General features: G+C 41.8%; 1 protein-coding gene across 3 annotated transcripts in view; it reads left to right on the forward strand.

Moving 5' to 3' along the window:
• Window positions 1–20,307, forward strand: part of TGS1 (trimethylguanosine synthase 1) — a 44,155-nt gene extending 23,848 nt beyond the window's left edge. For all 3 annotated transcript variants that reach the window (XM_047073931.1, XM_047073933.1, XM_047073932.1), the window contains 4 exons: window positions 2,103–2,246; window positions 6,343–6,559; window positions 7,500–7,578; window positions 19,794–20,307. In XM_047073931.1, the coding sequence (XP_046929887.1) occupies window positions 2,103–2,246; window positions 6,343–6,559; window positions 7,500–7,578; window positions 19,794–19,916 (563 nt within the window). In that variant the 3' untranslated portion in view covers window positions 19,917–20,307. The remainder of the gene's footprint in view (window positions 1–2,102; window positions 2,247–6,342; window positions 6,560–7,499; window positions 7,579–19,793) is intronic.
• Window positions 20,308–21,038: the final 731 nt, after the last annotated feature.

Consider the following 21,038-nt stretch of genomic DNA (forward strand, 5'->3'; position numbering starts at 1 on the left):
AAATATATGTGGGGGTTTTTTTGACACTATTTTGAAATAATTTCAAAGTTACAGAAACGTGGCAGGAATAGTAAAAATTTCATAATGCCCTTTACCCATATCTGACTGCTTGGTAACACTTTGCCACATTTGCTTTATCATTCTGTGTGTGTGTGTTTCTGATCCAATCGCTCCTACCCCTTAATACTTGTGTGTGTGTTTTCTAAGAACAAAGAGACTTCATGTAATGGTGATAAAGTTACAAATTGAACCTTGCTGCAATATTCTATTCTGCAGTCCAGACTGCAGTTTCATCTGTTACCCTAATCATGTCCTTTATGGCGTTTTTTCTTCCAGTTGAGGACCACGTGTTGCATTTAGTTTTCATGTTGTTTTCTTTTCCTTTCATCTGGAATAGTCCCTCAGCCTTTTTTGTCTTTCTTGACTCTGACATTTTCCAAAGAAAAGTGGCCAATTATTTTCTACAGTGTCTCTTAGTTTGAGTACATATGTATTTTTAAAACTTCACATTCAGGTTTAATCTGGATTTGTGGCATTTTAGGATGGATAGCAAAAAGAGTCAATAGACTATTAAGCAGAACATCTGATGAAGAAATACCTAGTGCAGAAGGTGTAATTTAGTGAATTAACTCTGGAAGCGGAGTTCTTCTGTGAGTGTTCCTGCTATGTCTGGAACACCTTCCTTCCTTCATTTCTGCAAATTGATGCTTATTTTCATATCAGGGCTCCCTAAACATTGGTCTTTATTGACTGTCAACATCAGGAGACTTGATCTGGGTAGAATTTTGGGTTCTGTGAACCTCTTCTAATAATTTACAAAATGTTGTGTTTGTTGTGTACCGAAGAGAGTACATAGGAGTTTGTTTGGAGAAATGAGGCTGGATAAAAAAGCTTTCTAATTCTATAAAAGGAATTTATATTTGTATTCTTCCAACAATGAGGAGCCATTTAAAGTTTTGGTAAGGAGGGGCGCCTGGGTGGCGCAGTCGGTTAAGCGTCCGACTTCAGCCAGGTCACGATCTCACGGTCCGTGAGTTCGAGCCCCGCGTCAGGCTCTGAGCTGATGGCTCAGAGCCTGGAGCCTGTTTCCGATTCTGTGTCTCCCTCTCTCTCTGCCCCTCCCCCGTTCATGCTCTGTCTCTCTCTGTCCCAAAAATAAATAAACGTTGAAAAAAAAAAAAAATTTTAAAGTTTTGGTAAGGAAAGAGAACAGGAAAATTGGTGCATGATTTTGTTCCAGAGAAATAAATTTCTGAAAAAAAATGTTAATTTTTTCTATTGGGAAAGGAAGTCAGTATCCTCTTTCTTCGGGAGTGGGCATAGGACCCCGTTTCTGAAAATGAAGAGGGGTCTATTCCTACAGCTTTGCATCCTTTTGCTGTCAGCTTCTTGCTTTTCCTGACCCTTTTGAAATGTACACATTCTTCCAAAGTGTCAAGTACAAATCTGGCTCAATAGTTCCCTGTTAGAAATAAAGTAATCCGGAAACTCAGTGGGGTCTGGGGAGTTGGCCAGTTGAATAGAGCCAACTTTCCATTTTCCTTAATAGTCATTAATACTTCAAACAGAAAAACTAAAGTTGCATTCAGTTATTAGAAGTATATTATAAAAGCAACAGGCAAGAGTTGAGATGGTTGCGGGGCGCCTGGGTGGCGCAGTCGGTTAAGCGTCCGACTTCAGCCAGGTCACGATCTCGCGGTCCGTGAGTTCGAGCCCCGCGTCAGGCTCTGGGCTGATGGCTCGGAGCCTGGAGCCTGTTTCCGATTCTGTGTCTCCCTCTCTCTCTGTCCCTCCCCCGTTCATGCTCTGTCTCTCTCTGTCCCAAAAATAAATAAAAAAACGTTGAAAAAAAAAATTAAAAAAAAAAAAAAAAGAGTTGAGATGGTTGCTTCTGTGCAAATCGGGAATGGGAATAGTACTGCTTTTTATAACAAGCTCTACTGAACTTTCTGTAAAAAAAACAAAGCAATTTATAAGTTCTTGAAAAGAGAAACTAGATCTTGTTCGGGTATAGCATATATAGTAATGTTTGCTGTGATGTTTGTGCTTGGGTTGGCTTCTTGAAATTGAACCATCTTCATCGGGATGCTCTTCCTCTGCAGAGGGCTGGTTTTCCGTGACCCCTGAGAAGATTGCTGAACACATTGCTGGCCGGGTCAGCCAGTCCTTCAAGTGTGACATTGTAGTAGATGCATTTTGTGGAGTCGGAGGAAATACCATTCAGTTTGCCTTAATGGGAAAGAGAGGTAATTAGCCGACAATGGAAGAAAGCGATTTATTTTCCGTTCGTTTGAGTTAAAAAGTTTCATTTTGCTTTAGCCTATCTATGTTGTATATAATTAGTAACATAACCCCAAATATCCAAAATAATAATAGCAGGGCGCCTGGGTGGCTCAGTCAGTTAAGCATCTGACTCTTTAGTTTGGCTCAGGTCAGGGTCTCACAATGAAATCGAGCCCCGCATTGGGCTCTGTGCTAACAGCACAGAATAAGTAAATAAACATTTTTTAAAAATAATAATAATAATAATAACAACAACAGCATATATCAAGCCATACACCCTGTATCACGTACTAGTATAAGTGCTTAATATGTATACATTTATTAGTCAGCAGTCTTGTGAGGTATATCTTTTACTATCTGTGTTTCACAGATAAACAGAAAAATAGAGATGAAATAATTTGCCCAGGATTACACAGACACAGCTTGGTGAAGCCAAGATTAATAACATTATAGAAAACCAACAATTCCGAAATGGGAAGGCCTTCTTTAGAAGAAGAGTGGACAGAGAGTACCTGCTTTGCCACCTCTGTGACTTTGGACATCATTTAACCTCAGTTTAAAGGAGACCTTAAATTGAGATAACGTCTGTAGTACCTTTCAGCTTTAACATCATAAGACTCTCAAAATCTTTCAAGTGTTAGGTCCTCCTCATGTTTGACTTTGGAATCCCGGGAAAGAAAACCTCTATTACTGTATATCTACCAAGAACTTTGTCAAGTAGGTAGTACGTGTGCTGTTTCCCAGGGAAAAGAAAGCTTTATAAAATTGAACAATCTGCCCAAATTGGCATAGCTGAGTCATGAAGCCAAGGTTTTTTTTCTGGTATCCCTGTTCTTTCTAAATTCTTTTGAAAGCGTAGTATCAAAGACATCAATTGTTGAGTCATACTCTGAAGATGCTTTTTTTTCCCCGACATCTTTCTATGATACATGTAGTTTCCATTTCAGTGAATTAAGGTTAAGTCTCATTAATTTATATGAAGTTCTTAATGTTGACTAGGAAAGCATGATTCTGGAAGCCTCATATAGAAGCTAAAAATCATGAAGGAAAACTTAACATTGATTTTAAGACCCATGCTGGGGGCGCCTGGGTGGCGCAGTCGGTTAAGCGTCCGACTTCAGCCAGGTCACGATCTCGCGGTCTGTGAGTTCGAGCCCCGTGTCGGGCTCTGGGCTGATGGCTCAGAGCCTGGAGCCTGCTTCCGATTCTGTGTCTCCCTCTCTCTCTGCGCCTCCCCCGTTCATGCTCTGTCTCTCTCTGTCCCAAAAATAAATAAACGTTGAAAAAAAAATTTAAAAAAAAAAAAAAAAAAAAGACCCATGCTGATGAACTGTGACCCTTATTTAATCATGCTCCAGGGCATGGCATTGCCCACCTTATATGGTCTCCCAATAGCCTGAATGAAAGTTGTTTTCAGAGTTACTGGAATAGGAGTTATTTTCTTGTTTTCCTTGAATTCATTATTTACTCTGCAATTTCTTCTCTGCACTTGCCAGATAAACCATTCCTGTGAGCTCAAATCAGTGTATATTGCATGAAAATGATTTTTCAAAATCATTGTCAACTTGGTCTCAAGTTGTCAACTTGGTCTTCATTTTGACATTGCATCATAACATGACAATTAAAATGTCCGCCCTCCGGGGCGCCAGGGTGGCTCAGTCGGTTAAGCGTCCGACTTCAGTTCAGGTCACGATCTCACGGTCCGTGAGTTTGAGCCCCGCGTTGGGCTCTGGGCTGATGGCTCAGAGCCTGGAGCCTGTTTCCGATTCTGTGTCTCCCTCTCTCTCTGCCCCTCCCCCATTCATGCTCTGTCTCTCTCTCAAAAATAAATAAACGTTTAAAAAAATAAAATAAAATATCCGCTCTCCAATAAAGCAGCAAATAGATCTGGATATTTTTTCAAATACTATGGAAACTGTCCATATTGTAGATTTGTATTTCTTTGAATATAGGTCCGTAGCCAAGGCTTTCTGCAGCTTAGTACACATTTGGTAAAGGTGTCCAATGTGGGTCCCACGCTAAAGGAAGTCTATTTCTGGCATGTTATCCCAGGTCCAGCTTTCATCAAGGCGCCTTAGGGTCTTTTAATCACTCACGCTTACAGGTAGCCAGCTTCTGGGAGGAAAGGGAAGCAGATAGCGAACACCATGCCTCTCTGGTACTGTCATGACCTGGCTTCTGTCTTTGCAGCATCTGGAATGGAAAGCCTAGGGCCCCTCAAGCCTGTTCAGCGTAGTGGTGTCCTGTGACCTGTTTCCCAAACAAGCAGCAACAGCTCGCAGATGCTCTAATGTTAGTTATAGGTACTGCTCCGTGCTAGGGGATTCAAAACATTTGAAGTATAATTGATTGTGTGCTTACATATCTCTATGTGTGTTGATATATATATATATATATATATATATATATATATATATACACACACACACGCACGTAATCATTCTTCAGCTGAATATATATGAATCCACACACATACGTGTACGTGCCCATACACATATGAGAAAATAGCGTTGTGTATGATTGACATGATCCCTTTGTGCCATTGCTTCCTTCCACTCAGATGGTTGTGGTCTATGCATCTACTCACCTGAGTGTTAGAGAATCCACAAGCTTTTGCATTTTGCCGTTAGATTTTTTCCCTCTCTATCTACTTCAGTATCCTTGCTATTCAATAGTATTTTCTGTGATGATGGCAATGTTCTGTATCTGCATTGTCTAGGTATGATAGCCACTAGCCACATGTGGCTATTGAGCATTTAAAATGTGGCAGGGTGACTGAGGATCTGAATTCCTTATTTCATTTTAATCAATTTAAAGGTAATAGCCACATATGGCTGGTGGCTACCATTATTGGACAGTGCAGTTCTATATAATGTCATTCAACGTTTGTCAGCATTTCATTTACATAGTAGATTGAGTGCTTCCATTCTGTTAGGCCTAAAAATAAAACAGCCTCTAGGAGAATGTAGACGAAAACGTGAGAATTGACTGAGTATATTTGATGTTGAAAATCATTTTTCCCCATTGAGTTTCTGATGTTGTCGGCATATCTTTCCATCTGTCTCTATACTACAAGTGGAGCAGATTGAACAGCTAAAAAGGACATTTTCGTCTTTTTTGTTATGAACGTTAGCTTATTTAGAACAGAAAAATAGCATTGTAAATGCATAATTTTCAACATGTAATTGGAGCTCGTATACATTGTTCAAGTGATTATTTAGTGCATTATTTCTCAAAAGTGTTAACAAATTTTGAAACCAGCATTTTGTAGAAAACAACTGTGTTTCCATGACAACCATGGTGTATGCATTAGGGTTCCACTTAGACCTTGCAAATATAAAATATTGCCACGAGCACACTGGTGCACGTACAGGTGCACTTGAGTTATTTGCTGTAAGGCATCATGAGTGAGCTCAAATCAACTTATGTTTGCATTGCTAATTATGAAATTGCAGTAAATTAAATGAAAGCCCTCTCGGTGAAAACATAACGTTGTCAGTTCCCTCCTCCCTAAGATGTCTCATTAAACGTTATCAGCAGATGTTTTTACATTTCTTGTTCATAAGTTGGCTCTATAGGTTTGTCAAATGTGTTTCAATTTGCTCTTCTATAGAAGTTGTCAAATTTGTCTTTGGAGGCTGTGTCTCATTTTAGGAAATGGGTCTTTTCTGAAATCCTAGTGTGGTTACAGGCTTGACATGCAGTCAGTGACCTTTCCAAGTGTTTGCTGCTCAGGCCGTTCAGGTCACAGTGCTGAACACGTTACCTCTCAGTAGATACTGTGTGACTCCTGTCACTACTTGCTTTGGAAAAGCTGGCTGAGTGACACAGCTTTGAAAGCCAGGCCATTTAGTCCCATTTTCTTGGTACTACACAAGTGCATCTTTCTACTTTAGGTTAAATTTTTTAATTAAGTTTTTATCCCTGGTATATGAACCAAACTCCCTTAGTCTTTAAAAAAAGTTCTTGTAAAGAGAAGAAAGGAGACTGCTCAGAAGATGAGCTGTTCTATGTAACAGTTGGTGTCATTTAACTCATCTCTTCTTTTCCCACTTTCAGTGATTGCCATTGATATTGATCCTGTTAAGATCGATCTTGCTCGCAATAATGCAGAAGTTTATGGAATAGCAGACAAGATAGAGTTCATCTGTGGAGATTTCCTCCTGCTGGCTTCTCACTTAAAGGCTGATGTTGTGTTTCTTAGCCCCCCTTGGGGAGGACCAGACTACGCTACTGCAGAGACCTTTGACATTAGGACCATGATGTCTCCAGATGGATATCCTTTGCAAGGCTGGCAGTTTACTCAAACAGTGGTTGTAGAGAGAAGGGCGTGCGTATGAATGAGTGTGTGTGTGTGTGTGTGTGTGTGTGTGTGTGTGTGTGTTTCAGGGAGAGAGAGGTTAGTGAAGGGGGGAGACACTCACTAGTAGCACCTGATAGGTTCCGGTTTATTTTGCATGAAAAGCCAGTATGTAAACATTAAGTGCTGGTTGATTGCCAAGAGTAATGGCCAATGTGAAGTTACATTTCCTTTGGTTACTGTCCAATTATATCATTATAAAACAAGAAGTAGGAAGTATTAATTGCTTGAAATTATGGTCCTGGACATTGGGAGATGCCTCAAGACCTGTCCTTACGAGTCTGGGTGACCATCCTTTAACTTTTCTTCAACTTAACTGGCTTGAGCTGATTCTCTTTGTCTCTTCCAGTGTTTCCTCTCACTTTTCCAAGACACCGAAGCAAATTTTTCTTTCATGGTAACATTTATTATTTGTCCCTTTCTTTATCTCTCCTCCCCAGAGGAATCACCTCTTTGACTCTAACAGGAAGTGTGTTTCTAAACTGCTAATTAAAATTTAGGATGTAAACCACAATGACCAGATTTACTTGTCTTTTATTCTTTACTGGAAAGAGGTGGTATTGTGCTTTCCTCTTCTTTCTGCTCTCACAGTAATTAGGAAATGGTAGAAAGACAGTGTATTTCTGACCCCTGGCTGCGTTCCACAAGGATAATCGAATGAACAGTTTTAACTGCTAATCTTTGACCCATCTGAATTACAAAATCTCCTACTTAATTCTCTTTTAGGTTCCATTAGAGGATCTAAATGTGTGTCTTATTGTTACCTATCAAAATATATTTGGGATATGATGCAAGAACATATCTCTGATCAGAAATGAACTGCTCTTTTTGTTACCATTCCTTAACTGCTGTCCACCTTTGAAATTTTCAGGCGTTCCCAGAAGATCACTAATAATATTGTTTATTTCCTTCCAAGAAATGCTGATATTGACCAGGTAAGTAAGCCACTACTGCAGAACTTCTCTGAGCCTGTGGCATAACTATTAGGAAAAATGGGCAGAAAAAAGATACAAGGCATTTCTTTGAGAACATATTTATGAGAAGTCTCTGGCTTTTTTGCTAATAGTAGAAAACTGGAGGTGTTTGGTAGTTAAATCCTTGCCTGTTTAATGCACTTCATCTCCACAGCTCCTGGCGTACATATACATAAATAGAATACTCGGGGCTTTTAATATGTTCTGGAAGGATGACCGGATGTGTTGTGTTTCAAATGTGCATACCGAAACTAGGCAAGATCTGTCTTTACCGAAGCCTGCCTTGAGAATCGAGTTTTTAGGTATTCCTCAGAAGAGGACCCTACATAGAAATACATAGACAGATGAAACCTTAATTTGGCCAGAGACAGTTTTAACCGTAGTCTTGGAGTGTGGGAAGCTAGACTAACAGTTAAATGTCCTCATTCCATTCTTACCATAAACACTTATTTTAGTAATGTTATTTTTTCTCTGGTAGAATTGGATTTGGTACAACTGCCTTGTGAGGATTTGATGGTGGCTTTATTTCTTGTTTTTGTTGATTTGCTTTTTATAAACACTACGTATTTACTGTGTGGTGAGAGTTCTGTTGAAAATCTTTTGTCTTTCATGTTTTGATTTTACTAGTATAACTAGGTCTGGAGTTTTCCTTTCTCTCCTATTTGATACTCTGAGAGCTGACCCTGTCGTGCTCAGCCTTATCATCTGATTCTGGAGAAATTATCTCCCATTACCTATTCAATTAAATTTCACACCACCTTGGTTTTTTTTCCTGGGACATCACTTACGCGTGTGTTAGTCTTTTATAATTCTATTTTCGGGCGCTTTTTCTCTTCCTTTTTCTTCTGGGAGATCTGGGCTTCCAACTAGTTCATTCCTGAGAGTGTATTCCTTGTGTTTTTTTAGTTCAAGTATCGTGTTCTTTATACTTAAAATTTCTGTACTGTTTTTGTTTTCTTTTATACTGTAATATCTCTTACTGTTATTATAAGTTTAAATTCTTAATCTGGTCTGTCCTTTCTGCATTTCATGTAATTTAGAATCCATTTTGTTTTTCTTCCATGAAATACTGGCGGTCCTCAAATGTCTTAGCGTGCATTGACTGTTCTCAAGTAACGTGGAGGAGACAGGCCAGGCTAGAAACTAGCGTCGACTCTGGCTGTACCCTAGGGTCACTGGGGACCCTTAGAAAAACTGTGGCTATGTAAGCCCCACCTCAGAAACTGATCTAACCAGGTTCGTAAAGCTGCCAGATCATTCTAAGGTGGAGCCCGGGCAGCCTAGCGCTGCTCACCGCTGCGTTAGCCCCGGTGATAACCTCAGGGGACGAGAGTGTCAGGTGAGCTATGGGGTTGCCAGCCCAGGAACCACAAGACCGCAGTTCATTGTCACCAAACACCACGTCAGGAGGCAACTCCTCGCTCTTGGGGAGGGGCTGGACCCAAGCGGATTCACGGGCTCTTTCATCCCCGAGTGTCATTCATCAGCTCGAGGGTGTGGAGAGGGAGGAGTGAGACGGTGGCTGTCAGGGACTCGTGGCCACCTGTTCCTCTCAGCTCGTCACGCGGGATTTCTTTTCAGACTGCCCTAACGACTGAACGTTGACCAGAGTTCCCGGTTTCTGGAAGTGAGGCAGCGTATACCAAATACAAGGCAATTGGCCGAGGGAGCAGACGGAGCGGGACTTGCAAGTTCTGGTTCTCCTTCTTCCTGTGCCGGCTTCCCACAGGCCCGTGCCTCCCGCCTCAGGCCAGAGGCGCTGCCCTCCATCCTGCGCACACACGTTCAGACCATCCCGGGTCTCCGGAGGTCTCGTTCGTTTGGCGGCCTCCCTTTGTAGTGTCTTCATCCGGTGCTGGCTTGCGGTAGCCAACAGGCCTCCTAGCCCGGCACCGTCCCAGGGCTTTCGCCGCGGGGACGTAAATAACGACAGTGCAACCTTCTCACGAGAAAGGTGGAGATTGAGCGCGCTGGCTCTCTGGTTGGATGACTTCCGGAAACGCTCCGATGATGTAGGACGTAAACTGGACTTCGGAGTCCAAGAAGCTTCGATGGTAGGAGTTGAGCAGAAGGTGGCCAGAGCGCCAAAGACACAGCAGTGGGAACGTGTGGGTAGCGTTCAGTTAATGGGCTCAGAGAGAGAGAGCAAATCAAACGGACCGGGTTTAGTCTCGGCCCTGCCACTCACCAGCTGTCCGGCGACGGTTCCGAGGCGTAGACGAGTCTGGGGGTTCCGCGTTTAACACGGTACCTGTAGCCCATAAACCTTCGATAACGTCCTGTGTCTGTGACTTATCGCAAAGTTGTTGTGAGGAGAATGTAAACGGCTCCTAACACCTTGAAGAGGACCCGTATGGAGAGATGATATGTTTTCCCTAGAGGACAGAATAGAAGCTCCTGTATTTGTGAAATGATAGAACTTAATTTATAAACACACCTCCCCCGATCACCTGTTTTTCTCATCCTCTCATCAGAAACATACACTCCGAACATACACTTGTGTCAGTTGGGCACACTCTCGCGATCATGACGTATTTCCTTGGTCTTTGCAACACTGGCTCTCAGCTCCGGCTGCTAATTGGAATCGCCTGAGTGGCTTTTGTTTTTTTATTGTGGTAAGATGCACACAACAAAACTTACCATAAACCATCTGTGAACGTCAGACACATTCGCACTGTCGTGCAACCATCCCGCCATCCGCCTCAGAACTTTTACATCTTCCCAAACTGAAACTCTGTACTGTGAAACACTGACTCACCACCTGCCCCTGGCAACCACCATTCTCCTCTCTGTGTCCGTGAATTTCACTGATCTAGGTACCCCAAATAAGTGGAGTCATACAGTATTTGTCCCTTTGTATCTAGCCTGTTTCCCGGAGTATAATGTCCTGAAGTCATCCACGTTTCAGTGTGTGCCAGAACTTCCTTCCTTTTTAAGGCCGAACGGTATTCCGTTGTGTGGACATACCACATACCGTTTATCCGTTCATCAGTGGACATTTTGAGCTACTTTCACCTTTTGGCCGATGTGAATAATGCTGCTGCGGGTGCCCTGTATCTTTTCCTGCTTTGAGTTCTTTCGGGTATATACCCAGAAGCAAAATTGCCGGATCATAGAGCAATTCTGTTTAGTTTTTTGAGGACCCCCCCTACAATTACTCCCTGGCAGCTGAACCAGTTTACATTCCTACCAGCAATTCATCAGGAGTTCAGTTTCTCCACATTCTCACCAACACTTGTTTTTTCTGTTGGTTGTTGTTTTGTTATGATAATAGCCGCCCTAATGGGTATGAAATGGTATCTCATTGTCGTTTTGATCTGCACTTCCCTAATGACTCATGATGTTGAGGACCATCTGTTCACGTGCGTATCTTCTGGGTATTAATCCCCTCTCAGTATATACTTTGCCCGTATTTTTCCCCATCCTGTGGGTTGCCTTTTTTACTCTCTTGATAGGGTTCTTTGCTGTACAAAGTTTGTAATTTTGATGAAGTTCAGTTTGGCTCTTTTTCCTGTGTATTGCCGGTGCTTTTGGTGTCATAGTCAAGAAATTGTTACCAAATCTAATGTCATGGAACTCTTGCCTGTGTTTTCTTCTGAGAGTTCTATGATTTTAGCAAGTAGCTTTTTAAAACTACCAGTTGAAGAGTCCCCAAATGATTGTAGTATGCTGTCGGAGTTGAGATTCTCTGGGATAAGAGAAGGGTAAATGATCTGAACGAGCCGGAGCTCTTACTCTGTGGGTTAGAGGAGGTGAAATTAGATCTTGTCACCTGTCATCTATTTATGAGCCACAGTGTTTGAATATTAGACCTCCCAAACACTGTGTGCTGTACCGTTACAAGAAAAAGCACTGTCCCCTTGCTTCACGCATTTTTTATATCAAATCTCTTATTAAATTGTATCTCCTACTCACGTCACTCTCATCTGCATCCTGTGCTCCCAAGTAAAGTTGAGCCTGTTGATTCCATAATTCTTATTTGCTCACATAAATATTATGCTCCATATTGCTAGTCTCATAAGTGGTTATGTGATCCTTCTATTAAATATTTGATGGGCTTCTTGGGGTACTTGAATGACAATAGGAAACTCACTGTTTATTGCAAAAGTTACAGTGAGTATGTTTTTTCTAGTTAAGTTAACATTTTCCCAAGGAGGAAGTTCATTTTTTTCTCTTTAACTTGTGTTTTTGGTTTAGTTCAGAAACCTGCCAGAATTAGTTCATTCACATTTTCTACCTGTAGAGGGAGTAACGACACTAAAAAATAATAAAAGTCAAAAAGGAAATGAGATTTCAAGTGTTATTATATTGTTTGGTATTAAATTTGGATCAAATTACAGTAGGGAGTCAACTTTTTAAAATGAAAAAAATCTATCCATATATAGTATTTTTACAATGGGAGACAAGACAGTTCTGCAAGAATGAGAGAGAGCAGCATTACAGAGAAGTCCACTTTTTTGCTAAGGAACATTTAGAATGTCACAGCAACCTGAACTTCCACATGGGCTGGGTTCCCCAAGTTCGTGAGTCGGCTGTTTGAAACTCAGGCCGCATTTTTCCCACAGAAATGTCTATTAAGAACAGTTAATTTCCCATGCAGGGAGATTTGTAGTCATGGTGCTTGTATTTAGGGTAACTAAAGTGAGTATGGACTCAGCACAGATACAGCTTGTCCTGCAGTCTTTCCACATGGGAGACGAGGCTAGTTGTTTTCTGTGTCTAGTAACACATTTTTCTAGGTCCCCTATTACCTCAGTCTCTTACTCCCCTTTTCTGTGTGGGTGTTATTCCAGGACACGTATTCCCTTGTTGTCCACACTCTCACTGTCCCACTCAAGAACTGAATAATTTAGAAAGTCTTTTTGCGACAGGCTCTTTGGAGGGAAGTCACAGTTGAAACTTTGGAACTGATTAGATTCAGTTTGGAGGGCCCAGGGTATATGTATTTATCTACTGGATGATAATCTTCCTTTGACAATCAGAGTTCAGCCAATACTAGCTTTGGTTCCACCAGACATTCCAAACAAATACGGGAAACTTCTGTTTTAAAAAGTGCACGTACACAATACGGATCGAGATGTCCGAGCAGAGCGGAAGGTCGGTATGAAGTCCCTTTGGGCGGCAGCTCCAACGTGGAGGAACCCGTCTGCTGGGCAGACGTTGGGGTGCTGTGAGGGGCGGCTGCTGGCTGCTGGGATACAGCACCTCCTTATCTTTTGTCTCCTGAAATGTCTAGCCTTCTCTTTAAAGGACTCTTCTTGATAGTTTGTGCGTACCGGTACAAAAAGGGCAGCGTTGAGCGGCATCCCTGAGGATTGTGTTGAAAAATGAACCGGGAGGCAGCCGCGCTTCGGGTCAGTCCGGGCACTGGTCTGGCAGACGCGCTCTGCCCTTCGGTGACCTCCCCCGCACACACCGTGGTGACAAGCAGCCCAGTCCCCAACTGCTTTATTTCCCAAGGAAGCAGGAGCAGGTTTGTGAGCTGACCTAGTACCACAGGTAAAACTGAACCTGTGCTTGTTTACGTTGCAGCCCCAGGCCTAAAAGCTGTGAGACTGAATCAAGAGAGCCCTTCTTCCCAGTGGAGTGGGCCGAGTGCTTGAGGCTCCCGCTGGAGCCAGTACATGGTGTCTGGGGAGGGGAGAGCTCCTGCTTAACAGCAGTCCTCACGCTTCCAGCAGCTTGCTGTGTCAGGTGGGCGGGCAGGCAGGAAAGGAGGACTTACAGGTGACATTTCTAAAACCACATGGAAGAACAGTGAGGCTGAATATGGAAACCTGAGGCAATGTTATTTGGAAAAAGATTACTCTCAGTATAACGTTAAATATTTTAAATATAATTCAGTTCATTGGCGTTTTTAGTGTTTGTTCTTAGCTGAGTGCAATGAAAATCTACCACCGATTTCTTTGCAAATATTAGTTCCAAGCTGTTATAGTATCTGTTTATATGAGAAATGAAAAATTAGGGCCTTGCCGGTTTCTGTGATAAGAAATTTGTGTCAGATTCTTCCAAAAGAAATTTCCGTAGTAGAAATCTGGTATAATGGCAGCACGGTCGTAGAGCCAAAACCGAATCCACGTGGTCAGTATGATGAAGTCGTCCCGACAGGTGGAGGGCCCGTAGTCCGGGGGTAGATACCAGAAGCAGGAGAGAGTAGAAGAAGGACCAGGAACTGGATTGGATCTGCTACATGTAGGAATAGTAACCTCTAAAGCCGTTGAACCTGAAAGTAGCCAGCCCCTGAGACTCCGAGCGCTCAAAAGTGCCCTCATCCTGCATTTGTATACAACACAAACAGCTTCTAATTATGTCCCTGTTGAATACACGTTTCTTGCTGGTTGGCATCCTTAGAGCTCGAGGCTTTCCCTGCGCGTTTCGTTGGATTATCTCAGTGGCTCCAGAGCAGGCAAGTCAGGTTCTCAGCCTGAAGTTGGCGATGCGAGGACTGGAGGAGTTCGGTGACTTCACTGCTCCTTCTGTCTCACAGTGGCAGGGCCTTGCCGTCTCCCACTGACAAGGGATTCACTACCAAGAGGAACAGGTCCGTCTGCTATCAGTGAGTTAGCCCACCCTCAAACTGGAAGCATTGAACAGAAGTTGGTACGAGAGAAGCAAGGGAGCTGTAAAGAACTTCGGCTGGGTCAGTTCTGTTTCATTCCTGATTAGTGAGAAAAAAGAGGGCTGGAACTTCACCGCAGACTGAAAGGCACTCGCTGCTGAGCTTTGTCTCCACGAGGATCCTCTTCTCTCTTCTAGGAACGGGTACCAGGTGTCTAGACCACTTCTATCCCTAGTGAAACCTACTGCCTAGTACATACAGTGCGGTTAAAGATACGTTCGACCAACTTCGGTAGCTGACTTTTCCCTGGGGAGTTTGCTGCTGGCCAGAAGGGCAGTGTTGTTCATTCTTGTGCTGCATATATTCTCATTCTCCAGAGGGGCCGTGCACCTGGCCCCGTAAGTGCAACTGGAAAGGCAGATAAGATCCTGGACAGAAGCTTACATTTCTTTTGCTCCTTTGGGTAAATTTTTTCAGTAAATGAGGTAGATAAAAAGTAGAAGCATACCACTCGGTGCTACAAACAAGTCCTGTGCAGGCAGCCGGGGCCTCTGGATTCTCTGGTCCGTTGTGCTGTATGTAACTAGCTGGATTTAAGAGCAGTCTTCGGGTTTCTGGTATCCAGCTCTGACAACAGGTAAGGAGCAAAGCTCAGTGAACTGATTTTTGGTAGCCTTCTTCTGAGAAACTAATGTAGGAAAGCTTTTGGTGCTCAGCAGGGTTTTTTTGACCTGTCACCACTGTGCTCCTGTTGACAGTGGTGGCTTTTAAAAATCATATTTATTTCAATCACCAAGTCAATATTTGAAAAAAAAAAAAACAAGAAATGATACTTGTGGGAGCTTGAGGTAATCTTTAAGTTATCTGAAAAACTTTTAGCAAAAAAAATTAAGATTCATTCACTCCAGCATAGAAATCTCCTTCCTGTTTATCATGTGCAGATAAATGGAATTCAACTTAAGTTGTGAGTATTCCCTGGTTTTCTGCTGGTAAAAAATACTTCCTTTTATCTCCCAGAGAACTGTTCATCAGAAATATTTTATCCAGCTTACTTTCATTTGTGTGCAGTGATTAATTGGCTGTCACAAAACACAAGGGCAAAGGAACCGTAGATAAGGCACTTGTTTCCAGTCACAGCCAGTAATACTTCAGATGCTTGCTGCTCCTGTCACTACTTGGCAGAAACGCGGGGGCGCCTGGGTGGCTCAGTCGGTTAAACGTCCGACTTGGGCTCAGGTCATGATCTCGCGGTCCGTGAGTTCGAGCCCCACGTCGGGCTCTGTGCTGTGCTGACAGCTCGGAGCCTGGAACGTGCTTCGGAATCTGTGTCTCCCTCTCTCTCTGCCCCACCCCTGCTCACACTCTCGTCTTTCTCAGTCTCTCAAAAATGAATAAACATACATACATACATACAAATAAATAAACAAACAAATAAATGGCAGAAATCTGTAGGCCCCATAAAAAATACTCCTCGTTTTCACCAGATGTAATTTGCATCTAAGCAAGTTTTTGCATATTGCAGATATAATCACTTCTGCAGTGTAATAAAAAGACTTATTTCCAGTGCTCTGATTTTTCTGCATCTTATAATAAAGTTCCTGCCCTTAGCATTGATTATATATTTTTCCATTAGGATCCAGTTTAGTGGTTATCTTCGTTTATCTGTTCAGCTGCCGTACCTATTTACTTCAAATCAGTTTGCTTTTGAAAAACAAATGCAGGGGTGCCTCACCAACTCAGTCAGTAGAGCAAGAGACTCTTGATCTCTCCAGGTCGTGAGTTCAAGCCCCACATTGGGCATAGTTTACTTCAAAAGAGAAAGAAAGAGAGGAAGGGAGGAAGGAAATGCACTTTTGAATGTTTAGTTGACTCTTAAATCTTTCGTTTTTATTAAAGTTACCACCTTTACCACGATCTTTACCCATTTCTCCTTTCCCAGTCCCCAAGGAACAACTATTTTAACATCTAGTTGATGAGGGTTACAAGCCTTAGTTCTAGTTCAGTCCAAACTAATTGGGATTTCTTTTGGTAAGTCTAGTATCCTTGGGTAATATGCCAGAAACATACTATGTAATCCAGAGGTAATAACCTTTATCTATTTACCTACCTGCCCTTTACTCTCCCTTTCCTGTCTTGCCTCCCTCCTTTCCTCCTTTTCTCTCTCTCAATTTATTAAACTTTAAGAAAGAGGAAGGAATCAAATAGCCTTTTTTCAGTTAAACCTGCTAGTGAAAAATAAAGACAACTGGAAATCAATGGCATTAAGTTTGATTGAAACAAAGTATCACTGGTTTGAACTACACAGTCTTTATAGTCTTTTCAGCTCCAGAATCCTAACCTTTATATAGTTGGGGGCCTGGGGGCCTGGGTGGCTCAGTCAGTTAAGCCTCTGACTCTCGTTTTTGGCTCAGATCATGATCTCATGGTGTGTGAATTTGAGCCCCTGCATCAAACTCTGGGGTGACAGTGCAGAGCCTGCTTGGAATTCTCTCTCTCCCTTTCTCTCTGCCCCTTCCCAGCTTTGTGTGTGTGTGTGTGTGTGTGTGTGTGTGTGTGTGTGTGTGTGTGTGTGTCTAATAGTTAAATAAACATTTAAAAGAACTTTAAAAATAAAATATATATGGTTTTAAAAACATGAAAAAGTACAAAAACACTAAAGTTAGAAATTGGTTTTAATTAGAACATGTGAAAGTAACACTTTAAGTTTCTAAACACTGAATAGATACGAGTTTTCTCATTATATTTTGACATAGACCCACCTTTTCCTCAGTATCAGGAAAAGTGCACTCTTGTTTTTTTGTCTGCCATCTGCCTCTCCCAGCCTTCAAGAAGGTTGAGATTTTGTGTGTGTGTTTTTGCTACACTCCACTACCTGGAACAAAAACCTCCATGCATTCAGTAAATAGTTTTTGAATAAAATAATTCATTAAGCATTTTGCAACAGACCCGAGAAAACTCTCACGTGGTGAGCGCATCTCCATTCTTTTTTCTATCCAGAAAAAAGTACCCCACTTTCTCAGGGATTTGTTGGGTTTTTCTTAAGTTTATTTATTTTTGAGAGAGAGCACGAGCAGTGGAGCGGCAGAGAGGGTGAGGGGGGTGGGGACAGGATCTGAAGTGAGCTCTGTGCTGACAGCAGAAAGCCCAATGCGGGGCTCGAACTCACGAACCTCAAGATCATGATCTGAGCCCAAGTCAGACACTTAACTGACTAAACCACCCAGGAACCCCTCAGAGATTTGTTTTAATATAATTCTATTTATGGCTCACAAAACGTACTTTTCAGGGACATAGGTAGTGCAGTTTTTCAGATCCTTCTAAATTGATGGTGGAACTGGTATTCAGATTTGCCTCTGACTTTGCTCTTGGTTTTCTTCTAGACCTCTCCTAGTAGACTTTTGCTGTGGTCTCAACTCTAGTTCTCTTAACCTGCCCTCTCCTCTCCCCCTGCCTTGTCCTCCTCTCTCCTCCCCAGTCACCACCCCCAACCCCCGCCTCCCTCGAGAAAACTTCAGCTTGCCAATTCGTCACTTCCTCTTGAGCAAATCACTGGTTTAAAGGAACAGGAGAAATACTGCACCTGAATTATGTCTAACTCCTGGAAAACTTACCATGAAATAATTATATTTTAGATATACTAGTGAGAATGCCTTTTATTGTTTGAAGACAAAATTTGTCATTTTGCCCTTATGAAAAATCAGACTAACAGGGGCGCCTGGCTGGCTCAGTCGGTGGAGCGTGTGACTCTTGGTCTCAGGGTTGTAAGTAAGTTCAAGCCCCCTGTTGGGTGTGGAGCCTACTTAAAAAAAAAAAAAAAAAAAAGAAATGAAATGAATAAAGAAAAATCAGACTGGCATAAAGATACCAAAATAGAAGAAACAATTATTCCTATAATTACCACTTAAAGACTAGTTGGCTACTTTTAATTTCTAAAGTTTTACTTTAATGTACTCTTTATTAGTAAATAGTGGGATACACGTGTGCTTTTTATCGTTATGACAGATACTGTGTTTGACTTGGGTTGTCAGCTATTCCTACTGATAAAAACACAGCCATCTCTTTGGTGTGTGGTATTTTTGTTGTTGTTTTTTTTTGGGGGGGGTTCTGTTTGGTTTTTTGTTTTGTTTTTTTTTGCAGGTGGGCATTGATGTTGATATTAACTTTTTTAGTGGGACAGCTTCTTTTAGAATGACCTGTGGTTTCTTCCCTATTTCTGTAGCTGTAACTTTTTTTCTAAGAGGAAGTTGAAATGCTTTTTTAAAATACACACTCATTGGTGATGCACAAAAAATCTTCCCTTCTGCCAGATGCTGGTGTAGCACGTGTAATGCCGCTGAGGTTAGTTCTCTCAACCTCCATGCCAAACGAAACCAGCTGCAGCCCTGCAAAATACTCTGCCGATTAGGATCACAGAATGGATTACGGAAGCTACAGGTCTCCTTTCGTTGGAACCTGCCCCTGATATTTTGGGTATCCCCAAATATCAGTGCCTTCGGTTATCAGACCCCCAGGACTTTCCCCTTGCAATACCCTTCCCCCTGATCGTTCTCGCTGCTATCTTGATAAAGATTCTGGTAATGCTGGTAATGGAATCGTGGGTTTAGAAGGTAATTAATATATTTGCTAGGTGATAGACGTGAGAATGAAAAGTTGTTGGAATGAACGAAAATTTTATCTGTAGACCTTTGGGGACAGCATTGCTAGTTTGAGCCATCCTTTTGATGTTAACTCTGTGGAGGTGAAGAGGAGGTGATGCTTTTTTAGCTTCCTAATAAAAAGGTTGGTCAGTGTTTCCTCGTAGACCTCAAAAAGTAGGGGGTCTTAAAAATATACACACGAGGGGCGCCTGGGTGGCTCAGTCAGTGGAGCATACACCTTCAGCTCAAGTCACGATCTCACCGTGAGTTCGAGCCCCTCATCAGGCTCACTGCTCTCAGTGCAGAGCATACTTTGGATCCTCTGGGCCCCACTCTCTCTGCCCCTCCCCTGCTCATGCTTTGTCTCAAAATTAAAGAAACACTTAAAAAAATACACAAGAGCAACAGGTGGAGGAGGTGGTCCTGGTCAGGATAACAGCACAAGAGAAGGAAAAAGCATACAGCAGAGACCAGAACTCTGACAGGAGCGTGGGATCATTTCTATCTTGCTGTCTGGTGTATTCCAGCATTAGGGAGCAGGTGCTCGATGAATATTGTTGAATGTGTGAAAGGGCAAGTCGAAGAAGGTAAGGTGAACAGGACCGAAAGCTGTCAGGGAAGGGAGTTCTTTTCTTAAGTTTCTATTTAATAAATAAACCTGATATTTGGGAAGGTCCGTTCATTTTCTCTCCCTCTGAAGGGCGTTGGCTTCTGCCATTGGAGAGATTGGGTTCTGCCCAAGAAACACAAGCACATGGTCTTACCCATATGATCAAATGTGTTTGAAACAAGTATTTCTGCCACCAAATACTACATTAATACCTGCCTGGAAAGTAACGATGAACATTTGAGATGCCTTGTTATTTGAAAGACTTAATTGAAAAGCCAGAGTCTTATTATTTGATAAAGCATTTAAATGAAGGATTTATTTTGAAATCATGCTTCCGTTATGTGTGACTTTTTTCCATTCCTTTTTTTAGGTGGCATCCTTAGCCGGGCCTGGAGGGCAAGTGGAAATAGAACAAAACTTTCTTAATAATAAATTGAAGACAATCACTGCTTATTTTGGGGACCTGATTCGAAGATCAGCCTCTGAATCGTAACTGTGAAGGTGGTATAAGGACAGACGAATGGATCATGTGTGGTCAGAACGTTATTCAGATGAGACCCTTGAATTTCTTTCTACATTCACTAATATTTTGTACCCACGATCTTACATCACCGTATGACACAGGAGCTTATAGTAGATTCATGAATATTAATGAGGTACTTGGACACCTTTGGATAATATTAACTGTGTGCAGTATACATGAGGATAGTCAGTATCTGAAATGGAAAAGGTAGGCTTTCCCCTGTGCTTAATGTCAGACAGTGTGTATATATGTATGTGTGTGTGTCTATATATATTTTTGAATCGCACATGTTTTGGTTTAACGTCTTTGTGTGTAAGTGGGTATGAAAAACAATCACCGTGTTTCTTCTAATATAGCGATACAAAAAAACAGTGAATGAGCTGTAGTCTGCCCATCAGACCCCTGCTGAGATAAATAATATTAAGCCTTTAAGGGTAGAAACATAAACAGTACAGAAAAGTAGAACTCTCCTACCCCTTCCCCTATCCATTATTCATTTATCTAAAGATAACGACAGCTAACAGTATTTTATAATTCCTTTGGAAGACAGAAAAGGAATTGCAGTATACTTTAATACACTTTTTTCCCTCTCATTGATGCACTGTTCAGTACTCCCCCGTTTTTTACGTAACGTATGTAAACTATGTACATTTCATTAATGTATCTTGAAGACCTTTGCCATATCCTTACGTACATGGAGCTCTACCTCATTCCTTTTCATGGCTATCTTCTATTCCATCATGTTGTATTAATTTAACTGGTCCCTGTTGATGGACACCTGGACTGTTTTCAGTTTTTTGCAACTGTCAACTGTTGCAGGCGTCATCAAGCGTTTTAATTTTGTTATCTTATGTGTCAGAAAAATAGTATCTTATTGTTTGTATGTATTCCTTAATTATGAATGGGATTTGAGCATATTTTCATATATTTTGGTCTTAATAGTTTTTCCCCTTTTAAACTTACTGTTCCTATATTTTATCAGTTTTGGAGGGATTGTTATCTTTTTCTTATTGATATACATGACTTCATAAATTAAAGAGCCCTTTGCCTTCAGTGGGAATTGCAGATATGTTTTTCCAGTTTGTTATTGGC

The sequence above is a fragment of the Lynx rufus genome, unplaced genomic scaffold, assembly GCF_022079265.1.
Source record: "Lynx rufus isolate CCGP_SWC_20201006 ecotype Redwood Valley unplaced genomic scaffold, mLynRuf1.p SCAF_12, whole genome shotgun sequence".
In the NCBI taxonomy this organism is placed as follows: domain Eukaryota; kingdom Metazoa; phylum Chordata; class Mammalia; order Carnivora; family Felidae; genus Lynx; species Lynx rufus.